We start from the raw sequence: 14,192 nt of genomic DNA on the forward strand, positions 1-14,192 counted from the left end.
CAAGAGGTTCAGGTAAGAGGCACACACTGATGATTAGGGGACTCTAGTGAGCGATTAGCAAGAACTTAAAACAAGCATTTAATTACAAAGGAAATAAAGCCAGTTGTATCAAAGAAATGAGGAGATTTTTTATTGTAATATTGTGTAACCTTAAATGTGGAAAGTTGTACTATTTATTTCTGTTTCATCCATCCCTTTTTTTTCCAAATTTTTATTATCAAACTTATGTACAGAGAGGTTACAGTTTCATATGTTAGGCATTGGATACATTTCTTGTACTGTTTGTTACCTTGTCCCTCATTCCTCCTCCCCCCTCCCCCTTTCCCTTTCCCCCCATGGAGTGTTCAGTTCACTTACACCAAACAGTTTTGCAAGTATTGCTTTTGAAGTTGTTTGTCTTTTTTTTACCCTGTGTCTCTCGATTTTGGCATTCCTTTTTTTTTTTCTCAAATTTTTATTATCAAACTGATGTACAGAGAGGTTACAGTATCATACGTTGGGCATTGGATACATTTCTTGTACTGTTTGTTGCCTTGTCCCTCATTCCCCCCTTCCTCCCCCCCTTTCCCTCCCCCCCCAGGTGTTCAGTTCACTTACACCAAACAGTTTTGCAAGTATTGCTTTTGTAGTTATTTCTCTTTTTTTACCCTGTTGCTCTCAAATTTGGTATTCCTTTTGAATTTCCTACTTCCAATACCAGTAAACACGGTTTCCAATATACTCAGATAAGATTACAGAGATAGTGTAGGTACAACCATAGGAAGGTGATACAAGAACATCATCAATAATAGAAACTACACATACACATAGGACGTTGAAAGTAGTTACAACTGTGATATATCACTTTTTTCCATAACGTGGAGTTCATTTCACTTAGCATCATCTTATGTATTCCTAAGGGTATAGCTATTGGGCCTTGTGATGCTCTGCTATGGCTTGCCTAAACCTGTACTAATTATTCCCAATAAGGGAGGCCATAGAGTCCATGTTTCTTTGGGTCTGGCTCACTTCACTTAGTATAACTTTTTCCAAGTCCTTCCATTTCCTTACAAATGGAACAATGTCATTCTTTCTGATAGAGGCATAAAATTCCATTGTGTAAATGTACCACATTTTCCTGATCCATTCATCTATGGAGGGGCATCTGGGTTGGTTCCAGATTCTCGCTATGACAAATTGTGCTGCAATGAACATTGTTGTGCTGGTGGCATTACTGTGATTTTGTTTGTGAGCTTTTGGATAGATACCCAACAGTGAGGGTGCTGGATCATAGGGGAGTTCTATATTGAGCCTTCTGAGGAATCTCCATACTGCTTGCCAGAGTGGCTGAACCAGTTTACATTCCCACCAACAATGGAGTAGGGTTCCCTTTTGGCCACATCCCCTCCAACAATTGTTATTATTAGTTTTCTTGATATATGACATTCTTACTGGGGTGAGATGGAATCTCAATGTTGTTTTGATTTGCATTTCCTTTATGGCCAGTGATGTAGAGCATTTTTTCATATGCCTATTGGCCATCCTCATTTCCTCATCAGAGAAGTTTCTTTGTAAGTCTTTAGCCCACCTGATGAGGGGACTATTGGTTCTTTGAGGTTTTGTTTTGGAAGAAGGTAATTTTTTTAGTTCTGCATATATTTTAGAGATGAGGCCTTTGTCTGTTGAATGTCCGGTAAAGATCTTCTCCCAGTCTGTGGGCTTTCTGTTTATCTTGAGAGCTATGTCCTTTGCCGTGCAGAAGCTCTGCAGTTTGATGCAGTCCCATTTGTCCAACCTTTCTTTGATTTGTAGCCTTTCAGGGTCTTTGTTAAGGAAGTTCTGTCCTGTGCCAAGGAGCCCAAGTGTTTCTCCTACTCCTTCCTTTAGTGTTTTCAGGGTGCCTGTTTTGATTTCAAGGTCTTTAATCCATTTGGAATTGATTTTGGTGCAGGGTGATATATAAGGATCTAGTTTTAGTTTGTTGCATGTGTTGAGCCAGTTTTGCCAGCACCACTTGTTAAAGAGGCTATCTTTCTTCCATACTATTGTTTTAGCTCCTTTATCAAAGATTAAGTAGGCGTAGTTCTGTGGGTTCAATTCTGGGTCTTCAATTCTGTTCCATTGGTGTTCAGGCCTGTTCCGGTGCCAATACCAAGCTGTTTTTTATTACTATAGTTTTATAATACAGCTTGAAGTTGGGTATTGTAATTCCTCCAGCACTGTTCTTTCTGCTTAGGAGTGTTTTTGCTATTCTAGGTCTTTTATTGTTCCATATGAATTTCTGGATTGCTTCCTCTATTTCATTAAAGAATGGTGTTGGGATATTAATGGGTATTGCATTGAATTTGTAGATAGCCTTTGGCAATATTGCCATTTTGATTATATTAATCCTCCCAATCCAGGAGCATGGGAGGTTTTTCCATTTTCTTAGTTCTGACTTAATTTCATTTTTCAAGCTTTTAAAGTTCTCATCAAAGAGGTCTTTCACTTCTTTGGTTAAGGTTATTCCTAGGTATTTTATGCTTTTGGGGGGCTATTGCAAAAGGAGTTGCTTTCCTGATTTCAGCCTCGGTCTTCGGGTTGTTAGCATAGAGAAAGGCCATTGATTTTTGAAGGTTTATTTTATATCCTGCAACTTTGCCAAAGTTTTGGATCAGCTCTAGTAGCTTGGGGGTAGAGTCTATGGGATTCTTTAGGTATAGGATCATGTCATTTTGGCTGTCTTTCTAGGAGTAACAGTTTCTATGGGGTGAGAAAACTACGATATTGGAGGGAGCTCTTCAAGGGCTCTGCTTCTCCTCCGCCGTCTTCCTCGGGAACCAAGGGTCAATATTTTTAAATAAATGGCCAGAATATAAATATTTTATTCTTTTAGGTGAAACGATCTGTATCAGTTGTGGCTTTTCTTTTTGGCAAACATGATTTAAAACTAGTCTGGAAAATATTTTTAAAAATATAAAAAAGTTTACAGCTTTTACACCAATATATCATCAGCCAAATTTAACTATGCACTTTAGTTGAAATATAATTACTGTGAGCTTTAAGTTAATATTTGGGCCTCTTTTAATCCTTATTCCTGTAGCACTGTATTATGGGGAGGGGGGCACCTGAACACTGCACAATCTTTTTTTTCCTTTATGATTCTTTTTTATTGTTATTGTAATATTGATATACAGAGTGGTTAAAGTTACATGAATCAGGTAATGAATAATAAGTACAGATTTTTTTTGAACCATGTCATCCCTTCTGTTGCTGTTTTTTCTTTTCCCTCCCATCCCCACCTATAAGATATATAGTTCATTTTCCATATAGTGTCTATGCTTCTTTGGCTCTGGGTTACTTCACTTAATATAATTTTTTCCAAGTATTTCCATGTCCTTATGAATGGCACAATATAATTCTTTCTGAAGGAAGGTAGAATTCAATTGTGTGTATCTATCTATCTATCTATCTATCTATCTATCTATCTATCTGTATTGTATTTTTGTGATCCATTCGTCCACTGAGGGACATTTGAATAGAGCCAATTGTCTGTGGCAATGATGTTGTCTCAATCTCTCTGTTACTATTGAGTTACTAAAAACAATGATCTCTATTATTACAATGATATGGCCCCTTCCAAGAGAGTGTGTTATCTTACATGCTAGTGCACAAAATTATCAGAAAGTTTTAGCTGTGGACATTGGCATTCATTTTCTTATCCTTATCTGACCTTGATTACATCCATTTTCCTGAATAGTTCAGGAACTTGAAGTGCATTAGTACTTCAATCCTAAGTACACGCATATTTTATGGAATACCATAAAAATCATATAGCTTTAGTTTCTTGCTAAAGAAATTACTCATAAGGTGCCTTTGTATGAATGAATGCATTCATCTACCCATGTTTCCATCCTGGATCCTTCCCATATCCTAGAAATAATCACCAATGTACAGGACATGTAAGATACAGAGAAACAGGTTAATCCTGTCAGAGAAATGCAATGAGTGAGAAAAATCCCAGAATATGGAATTCTCTACAGAAAACTACCACATTCCCCAGAATAAAAGAACAAAAACTAAACGTATAGTTTACAGTCAAGTTGCATGACATAAAAACATGCTACACTGAACAATCTTGATATCTGAATCGTTTTATGTTACAAAAGACTACTTATTTTAATTAATTATAAATATCAAAAGCTATGATCGAAGAAAGCATATCAAAGCACTTTGGTATTCTTAGTAATAGTTCTAGTTTAGTTAGTTAAGTTTAGTTACAGTTTAGAAATATATCTGAGAAGAAGTATTTCTATAAAAATAGATTTGAAGGCTAGCATGAAGTCCTTAAATAAATACTATGAAGAACCTCTTTAAATACACGGTACATTTTTCTTTGTATAGAAAAAATGGTAGTACATTATTTCTTGCCTCTTATTTGATTTGTTAATTTTGAGACAGTATGCCACTTTACATCCCAGGCTGGATTTAAACACACCATGTAGCCCAGACTGGCTTCGAAATTGTGATCCCTCTGACTTGGACTCCCTACTACCGAGATTACAGGGGTGCACCATCATGCCTGGCTTTCCTGTTCCGTAAGTTGGAGCTATATTTAATCCAAACCTTAATTAAGTAAGCTTAGTTCTGCTTGGTTACTAAAACTCAAAAGCATTTTTGTCTATGATTGGTGTCATTTCAGATCTGGAAGCAGCTAAACAAAGACCTATTTGGGATGATTGATCTCAATGCCTCGAAAGTTGAAGTCTCCTCATTTGTGTTGGTTGGGATCCCAGGTCTTGAGTATATGCACATTTGGATCTCCATTCCTCTCTGTCTCATCTATGTAATGGCCATTCTGGGTAACTGCACCATCCTCTGTGTCATCAGCACAGAGCCTTCCCTGCATGAGCCCATGTACTATTTCCTCTCCATGCTAGCTCTCTCTGACCTGGGTCTGTCTTTCTCCTCCATTCCCACTATGCTAAGAATCTTCTTATTCAATTCCATGGAGATTTCTGCAGATGCATGCATTGCCCAGGAATTCTTCATCCATGGATTCACAGACATGGAGTCTTCAGTTCTTCTGGTCATGTCCTTTGATCGCTTTGTAGCCATTCGTCACCCCCTGAGATACAGCTCCATTCTCACCAGCTCTAGAGTTGGGTATGTTGGACTGGTATTTGCTGTTAAAAGCATTCTTCTAGTGCTTCCCCTTCCTTTCACTTTAAAGAGACTCAGATACTGTCATAAGCGACTATTATCTCACTCCTACTGCCTCCACCAGGATGTCATGAAGCTGGCCTGCTCTGACAACAGGGTTAACTTTTACTATGGGCTGTTTGTTGCATTCTGTATGATGTCAGACAGCGTATTCATTGCTGTCTCCTATGTGTTCATCCTAAAGACTGTATTGGGCATTGCATCCCATGGGGAGCAGCTCAAAGCTCTTAACACCTGTGTCTCCCACATCTGTGCTGTGCTCATCTTCTATGTGCCCATCATCATCCTGGCTGTCATGCATCGCTTTGCTAAGCATAAGTCACCTTTAGCAATGATTCTTATAGCAGATGCTTTCTTGTTGGTACCCCCCTTGATGAATCCAATTGTATATTGTGTAAAAACTCGGCAGATCAGAGAGAAAGTCTGGGAAAAACTGGGCCTGAAGAGACGAAGGTAAAAATTCCATTTTTCCCTATAATAAACTATCTTAGGAGCGGGACAATGTTGTTTCCAAAAGAGATTGTTCCATATACTTCAGGCTTTAGCTTCATTCAATCAAGCCTATCATTTTAATTGTTCTGGTAATGAGGAAGAAGTATTTATGTCATAGAGATTATCTGAATTTTTTATTGTTATTTGAATGATTAAAGACATCCATTCTCAGGTAAAATAAGGAAGAGTAAGAATATAAAATAAATGTTCTACAGAAGAAGGTGACTAGGAGTAACCTATAAGATTGTAAAACCATTTAGTATCTCTGTACTGGATTCTTTATTGTATTCCTTATTGTGATTTGCATTAAACTCTATAAGTCTGAGTTTGTCTGTGTCTGTTCTCTACTATACCACTCAAAGTGTGACTCATTAAGCAGCAGTGGCAATCATCAAGAAAGTTAGCAAAATGGCTGCCTCTGGTGTTCTGAAAGCTTGAGTTGATCTGCATTCCAGCAAAATCCCAGGCAATTGTCACACACATTCATGTTTAAGGCATCTGACCCGGGGTGTGTGAAAAGGGAGACCACAGAAACTCTCAACATTTGCTCAAGCCCATCCTTGGTGAAGTCAATTTGGGAAGAAGAAATTATAGAAGGGTGTTGGCTTTTGGCAACATTGTAGCACAAGGGGATTCATTTTCCTGATTCCATTGTCAAAGGCCCATTTATATTGCTAACAGTACCAGGGAAATGGCTGTGGATTATTCAACTTTAAACCCCCTGTCATAAAAGTAACTTGCCCATAATGTTCTCCATAGATGTGTGAAAATTTGTAGTAAAAGAATAGTTTAAAAGAAAGCAAATGTGTGGCCCAATGGGGTGTAATAAACATTGAGAACAAATAATATTTAGAGAAGTTTCTAGAACAAGGAAACACAGGTTGTCTTACCATTTAGTAGGCAATGAAGATCAGGATGAGTCCTGCCAATTCTGCTGGTATGAGTCACGGTAGCTATCAACTGATTTAACCCCACACTTTCTCCTCTTCACATTTTGTAGACAGAACCTAGCATTTCAGGGACTTTAGAAACTGTATTTGAGAGACAAAGAATCTTCCAGTGAGCCCCACACCAGTGGCTCATACCTGCAATCCTAGCTACTCAGGTGACTGAGATCTGAGGATTGTGATTCAAAGCCAGCCCAGGCAGGAAAGTCTTATGAGATTCTTATCTCTAATTTACCACCAGAAAGCCAGAAATGGCTGTGGTTCAAGTGATAAGAGTGCTGTCCTTAAGCAAGAGAGCTCAGGGATTCAGGCCCTAGGTCTAGTAGGATAGGAGAGAGAGAGAAAGAGAGAGAGAGGGAGAGAAAGAGAAAGAGAGAGAAGGAGGAGGAGGAGGAGGAGGACGAGGAGGAATGAGACAAAAATTTCTGCTTTCTCTACTCCTCTTTAATATAGTACTGGAATTCCTAGCTAGAGCAATAAAGCAAGAGACAAACATAAAGGGGAACTAAATAGGGAAAGAAGTAAAAGTTTCCCTCATTGCAGATGACACGATCCTATATTAAAAAAACAAAAACAAAAACCATAGACTTCACTCCCAAGTTACTCAAGCTGATCCAGAACTTTGGCAAAGTAGCAGGGTATAAAATTAACCTACAGAAAGCAGGATCTTTTCTGTTTGCCAACAATGAGAAGAGTGAGACTTAATCAGGAAAGCAACTCCATTTATAATAGCCTCAAAAAGACTTAGGAATTAACTTAACCAAAGTTGTGAAGGACATCTACGATGAAAACTTAAAAAACCTGAAAAAGGAAATTAAAGCAGATTTAAGGAAATGATAAAACCTCCTATGCTCCTGGATTGGAGGATTAACATCATGAAAATGGCAACACTGTCCAAAGATAGCTACAAATTCAATACAATACCCATCAAAACGCCAACATTCTTCAGTGATATAGGAGAAGCAATACAAAAATTCATATGGAATAACAGAAGACCTCAAATAGCAAAACAGTCCTTAGCAGGAAGAACAGTGCTGGAGGAATATCAACACCAAAATTCAAACTCTATCACAAAGCTGTAGTAATAAAAACAGTTTGTTACTGGTACAAGAATAGGCCTGAGGACCAATGGAATAGAACTGAAGACACAGAAATGAACGCACAGACCAATAGCCATCAAATATTTGATAAGGGAACCAAATACAGAATAAAAGAAAGATAGCCTTGTCAGCAAATGGTGCTGCCAGAATTGGCTATACATTTTCAGAAAACTGAAGTTATATCCTTATATATCACCTTGTACCAGAATTAACTCCAAATGGATCAAAGACCTTAATGTAAGAACAGATACCCTAAAAATACTACAGGAAGGGATAGGAGAAACAATAGGGCTCTTTGAAACAGCTCAATACTTCCTAAGAAAAGATCCAGAATCACAACAAATTGAAGAAAGACTGGATTAATGAGACTGCATCAAAATGAAGAGTTTCTGCATGGTAAACAACATAGCTAGCAAGATAAGTAGAAAGCCCACAGAATGGGAGAAAAATATTTGCTAGTTATACATCAGACATGGGTCTCATACCTTAAATATACTAAGCGATCAAAAATTAAATCTTCCAAAAACAAATCCTCAAAGAAATAACAACCCCATTAATAAGTGGGGTAAAGACTTAAAGAGAGATTTCTCCAAAGAAGAAATAAGAATGACCAATAGACACACGAGGCACTAACTGCTCAATATCCCTGGCCATAAAAGACCTGCAAATCAAAACAACATTGAGATTCTCCTTCACCCAAGTATGCTGGTGAGGATGTGGCCTAAAGGGAACCCTACTACATTGTTGGTGGGATGCAAACTAGTTCAATCACTCTGGAATGCAGTATGGAGGTTCCTCAAGAAGTTGAACATAGAGCTTCCCTATGACCAAGAAATCCCACTCCTGAGCATTTATCCAATAGGCCACAAACCAGGCTGCACCAAAGCCACCAGCACAACCACGTTCATCCATTGCAGCATTGTTTACCATAGCTAAGATATGGAACCAACCCAGATGCCCCTCGGTAGATGAATGGATCAAGAAAATGTGGTATATATACACAACGGAATTCTGTTTCCATAAAAAAGAATAACATTGCTCCATTCATAAGGAAATGGGAACACTTGGAAAAAAATTATATTAAGTGAGGTAAGCCAGACCCAAAGAAAGAGGATGCATAGCTTCTCTCATTTGCAATAATTAGAATGTGCATATAAATCCACAAGCAAATCCAATGGCTAAAAGACAAATGATTGCATTTGGACATGATTAATGAAACAATACTCTAAACATTCACACAGCAAGAACAAAGAAGGATATTCTTAGGAGAGGATCACAAGGACCCCATAGCTATGTGCATATGATCATGTAAAATGAGGCTTATTGAAATGAACTTGAAGAAATGGAAACAAGAGGCTTTTTATTGTACTGTTTGCGATTCTTTTTTTTCCTTTTTTTCTTTAGCTTATTCTTTTTTTTTTTTGCTTTTTGGAAAAATTTCTGTACCCTTTGTCTTGTGTATAAGTTTATCCGATTTGGGGAGGGAAAGAGGAAGCACACAAATGGTGGGTCGAAGAGTGAACCAATTCAGCAGTGATTCTCACTAGACACTGTTTTGGAAATGAACTATATAACTTTGGGTGAAAGGGGTGGTCAAGAGGGGAAAAGTGTGAGAAATGATGTATTCTTTACCTGACTTATGTAACTATAATCCCTCTGTACATAAAACTTAAAATTAATCAAAGAAGAAAATGGGGAAGTTAACCATGCATATAGAGTATACAATAAAAGCATAACTCCACCATACTTAGTTTACTTTTGCTGAATAGCAACTCCCAAACTTCAACTGTTTGCTTTGACAATATCCCTGGCAATGTTTTCTGGTCAGCAGCTGGCCTGAGTCTTCCTCATCTAGGTTGCTTCACTTGATGGTTCTGCTCCAGCTGTCCAAGCAGCAGGGACTTGCTCCATGCTTAGACTTTGCACACGTTCTCTTCTGTGTGTCATTATGGAGATCATGGAGGAGACCAGTACCTACCATGGAGGCTGTACCTACCAGCGATGTGCTACGCACATGCAGTATACCATAAGCACTACCCACAGGAGCCACACTCAACTGGAAAGTCATCCTGGAGCCTGACTCTTATTACATATATTAAACTCTTTTAAAATTTTTAACTTAATTTTATTATCATGGTGATGTACAGAGGAGTCACAGTCACATAAGTAAGGTAATGAGGACATTTCTTGTTGAACATTGTTACCCCTCCCTCATTTACTCCCATTTCCTCCTCCCTGACCCCTCCCCTCCAAGTTGGAAAGTTCATTTCCAACATAGTGTCTTGTGAGTATCACTGTTGCATTGGTTCACACTTTGTCCTTTGTCTCACCATTTTGTTGTTCCTTTCCTTTGCCAAACCAGAAAACATATATACAAGACACAGAGTACCAAAATCAAATATAGTGACAACAGGGCAACATGGGATAAACCAAAGGAAAAAAATGAAAGATTTGTTTGGTTTTGTTTTTTTGCCAGTCCTGGGGCTTGAACTCAGGGCCTGAGCACTTCCCTGGCTTCCTTTTGCTCAAGGCTAGCACTCAGCCACTTGAGCTACAGCGCCACTTCGAGCTTTTTTCCATATGTGTGGTGCTGAGGAATAGAACCCAGGGCTTCATGTATACGAAGCAAGCACTTTACCGGGAATGTAAACTGGTTCAGCCACTCTGGAAAGCGGTATGGAGATTCCACAGAAGGCTAAACATAGAGGTCCCGTTTGACCCAGCAGCCCCACTTTTGGTCATCTACCCAAAAGATTACAAACAAGAACACACGAAAGCCACCAGCACAACAATGTTCATCACAGCACAATTTGTCATATCTAAAATATGGAACCAACCCAGATGCCCTTCAGTAGACAAATGGATCAGGAAAATGTGGTACATATACACAATGGAATTTTATGCCTTTATCAGAAAGAATGACATTGCTCTATTCATAAGGAAACGGAAGAACTTGGAAAAAATTATACTAAGTGAAATGAGCCAGACCCAAAGAAACATGGACTCTATGGTTTCCCTCATAGGAAATAATGCTAGTCACAGCAGAGGATCACAAGAGCCCAATAGCTATGCCCTTACAAACACATAAGATGATGCTAAGTGAAAGGAACTCCATGTTATGGAAACAACTGTTATATCACTGTTGTAATTACTTTCAACATGCGATGTGAAACTGTAGCTTCTTTTCTTGATGATCCTCTTGTATCCCCTTCCTGTGGTTGTCCCCATGCTATCACTGTATCTCATCTGAGTACCCTGGATACTGTATATACTGTTATTAGAACTAGGGAAGAGAAAGGGAATATCAAAATCGAGAGACAAAGGATAAAAAGACAAATGACTACAAAAGCAGTACTTGCAAAACTATTTGGTGTTAACCAACTGAGCAACTCATGGGGGGAGAGGGAGAGGGGGAGGGGGGGAGGGAATGAGGGAGGAGGTAACAAATAGTACAAGAAATGTACCCATGGCCTACCGTTTGAAACTGTAACCCCTCTGTACATCATTTTGACAATAAATAAATAATTATTATTTTTTAAAAAATGAAAGAAAAAAGAAATAACTTTACACAGTACATTTTGAAAAAACCCTGTTGATAAAAAGGATACTTGTCTTTTCGTTTCCTTCTCTCCCTCCCTCCCTTCCTTTTCCTTCCTTTCTCCCTCCCTCCCTCCCTCCCTCCCTTCCTCCCTCCCTCCCTCCCTCCCTTCCTCCCTCCCTCCCTCCCTCCCTCCCTCTCTCTCTCCCTCTTTCTTTCTTTCTTTCGTTCTTTCGTTCTTTCTTCTTCTTTTGGTACTGGGGTTTGATCCCAGGATATTATACTTGCTAGGCAAGCACTTTACCACTGCGCTACATCTCAGAAAAATATCAAATTTTCCCTCCTCTTTTGTTTATCATGGGGCTTGAGCTAAGGACCTGGGCACTGTCCCTGAGCTCTTTTGCTCAAGGCTAGCTCTATACCACTTTGAGCCATAGCTACACTTCCTAAACTCTTATTTATGCAAACTGATCATGAAGATGAAATTTAGTAGAATAAAATCATATGCCCAAACTCAGAGATACCGTGAAAATAAGCCCATTGTCCTCATATCGACCCTCATTGATGTGGCTATGGATGTGCAAAGCTACTACTAGGCAATAAAGAGTTAAGACAGCATTTTTTGCATATGATATATTTAATTGTAACAACAAACATGCTTTATATTAAAACATCATATGAACCTTTTGAAAACAAAAGAATTAAAAATAACCAATTGTTTTCTTTTATTTGTTATTGTCTCTATGGAAAATGCCTAAATGAAAGATTCACTGCATCTTCTGTCATGTAATTAATTTGAATCAGTCAGAATCTTCTTATCAGGTGGCAACACATATGGAATGCCCTCCATCCAGCTGGGCAGGATGTTTCTGTCTTCTCCTTCTTCTGCTGTGTCTTCCGTCCAACTCTCTACCTTTCTTAGTTATTCAGGCAGAGTGAGTGACTTAACAACCAGAGAACAGCAGCCCAGTATATGCACGCTTGCGGCAAGACCTAGAGTCTATCGATGTACTGACACAGAGTACAACTGTGGATGGCTTGCATCCATTCTCTTCGGCTTTCTTAAACATACCACATGCACACTTCTAGGGAGAGGCAGCTACAATGACACATAGGCACTTGTCTACCAGAATGGCCATTTCATGCATAGCAAACAGTTCTTAGTGCTGGCAGCTTTGGTGTGGGTGCCTTCTCCAAGCAAACATGGAAGGACATCTCACTCACCGAGCACAGCCAACCTTCCTGGGATGAATCCTCTTGAGTATCTTCTCTCTAATCTCCTTCATCTTGACACTGTACAGAATAGGATTTAACAGTGGAGGAAGCAGGAAGTGGATGTAAGAGAGAAGTGTATGGGCAGGCTGAGGGAGGGGCAACTTGAGCCGGTCAATGAGGGCCAGGAGAATCATAGGCACATAGAAGAGAAGCACAGCAGACAGGTGGGCAGCACAGGTTTGAGCAGCCTTCCAGCGGTCCTCCCTGGACCCCACAGTCTGCAACACCCTGACAATGAGGCCATAGGAAAAGAAAATAAGCAAGGGGTCTATTGCCATGGCTGATAGGACTACAACTAAGCTGTAGATTGTTCCCCAAGCTCCTGGGCAGGCAAGGCGGGCTATATCTGGGTGTAAGCAGTAAGAATGGGTCAGGATCTGTGAGTGGCAGTAGGGCATGTGGGCCAGGAGGAACGGCAGAGGCAGATGGAGACCCAGGCATCGGAAAACAATGGCTAGACCAATCTTGCTAGTGACCCCATTGGTGAGGAGTGATGGGTAGTGGAGAGGGCGATAGATAGCCAGTGCTCGATCAAATGCCATGGCAAGCAAGACTGAGGATTCCATGACAGAAAAGACATGGACAAAGAACATCTGTAAGAGGCAGGCGGAGGCAGGGATCACATGAGCATCAGCAAAAGCCAGGCCCAGCAAGGTGGGCATCAGGGCTGAGACCAAGCCAACATCAGACATGCTAAGCAGGGAGAGGAAGAAGTACATTGGCCGGTGCAGAGTGGGCTCCAGGACAATGATCCAAAGGACAGTACCATTGCCCACAGCAGAGAGGAGGTAGACAGTGAGGAGGGGTATCGTCCACCAGGATGGTGCAGCAGACAAGCCAGGCAAACCCACTAGCAGGAAGGTAGGGGCCATTGAAGTGCTGGTGTTGGAGGCTGTCAGGGTGAAGAGTGTTGACATAGTTCAGGGTCACACTTTGAACTCTGAAACCTAAAAACGGATTGACAAGGTTTAGTTAATTTCGTAACCCATTTGTATGATGCTTTCTAAAATAGCCTGCATCTCCTCTTTCCTGCACCACACAAACAGATACCCAAGCCAGGCATGGTAGCCCATGCTGTTCTATGGGCCCTCAGTAATTAGTATGTGGAGGCAGGAGGATGGAGAGTAACGGGCAGCCCCGGCTACATAGGGAGACTTTCTCAAAACAAACAGGCAAGCAAGTAAACCAACTATCCACCCAAAACATGTTTGCCCAGTATCTATCTCCAAATGAGAAACGAACTTTCTCAATGTGACAAAGAGAATAACTGACAGCAAATAGGGCTGCTTATCTGTAAAAATCTGGGTCCTTATTATATGCCTCTATCAGAAAGAATGACATTGCCCCCATTTGTAAGGAAATGGAAGGACTTGGAAAAAATTAGACTAAGTGAAGTGAGCCAGACCCAAAGAAACATGGACTCTGTGGTCTCCCTTATAGGGAATAATTAGCACAGGTTTAGGCAAGTCACAGCAGAGCATCACAGAGCCCAATAGCTATACCCTTATGAACACATAAGATGATGCTAAGTGAAATGAACTCCATGTTATGGTAACGATTGTTATATCACAGTTGTAACAACTTTCAACGTGCCATGTATAACTGTAGCTTCTATTATTGATTATCTTCTTGTATCACCCTCCTGTGGTTGTAACTACA

The 14,192-nt window shown here is 39.9% G+C and overlaps 2 protein-coding genes across 2 annotated transcripts; one reads left to right on the top strand and one right to left on the bottom strand.

Moving 5' to 3' along the window:
• Nucleotides 1-4,667: 4,667 nt before the first annotated feature.
• LOC125362032 (olfactory receptor 51A7-like) lies at nucleotides 4,668-5,638 on the top strand. Its single transcript, XM_048360687.1, has one exon. The coding sequence runs from the start codon at nucleotides 4,694-4,696 to the stop codon at nucleotides 5,636-5,638; it is 945 nt and encodes a 314-aa protein (XP_048216644.1). The 5' UTR covers nucleotides 4,668-4,693.
• A 6,840-nt stretch (nucleotides 5,639-12,478) lies between these two features.
• LOC125362336 (olfactory receptor 51S1) lies at nucleotides 12,479-13,450 on the bottom strand. Its single transcript, XM_048361141.1, has one exon. It carries the CDS (start codon nucleotides 13,448-13,450, stop codon nucleotides 12,479-12,481), a length of 972 nt encoding a protein of 323 aa, XP_048217098.1.
• Between the last annotated feature and the right edge of the window lie 742 nt (nucleotides 13,451-14,192).

The sequence above is a fragment of the Perognathus longimembris genome, chromosome 13 (genome assembly GCF_023159225.1).
Source record: "Perognathus longimembris pacificus isolate PPM17 chromosome 13, ASM2315922v1, whole genome shotgun sequence".
Lineage (NCBI taxonomy): Eukaryota > Metazoa > Chordata > Mammalia > Rodentia > Heteromyidae > Perognathus > Perognathus longimembris.

Coding starts and splice junctions, on each gene's coding strand:
- LOC125362032 (XM_048360687.1), top strand. CDS start 4,694: ATGATTGATCTCAATGCCTCGAAAGTTGAAGTCTCCTCATTTGTGTTG.
- LOC125362336 (XM_048361141.1), bottom strand. CDS start 13,450: ATGTCAACACTCTTCACCCTGACAGCCTCCAACACCAGCACTTCAATG.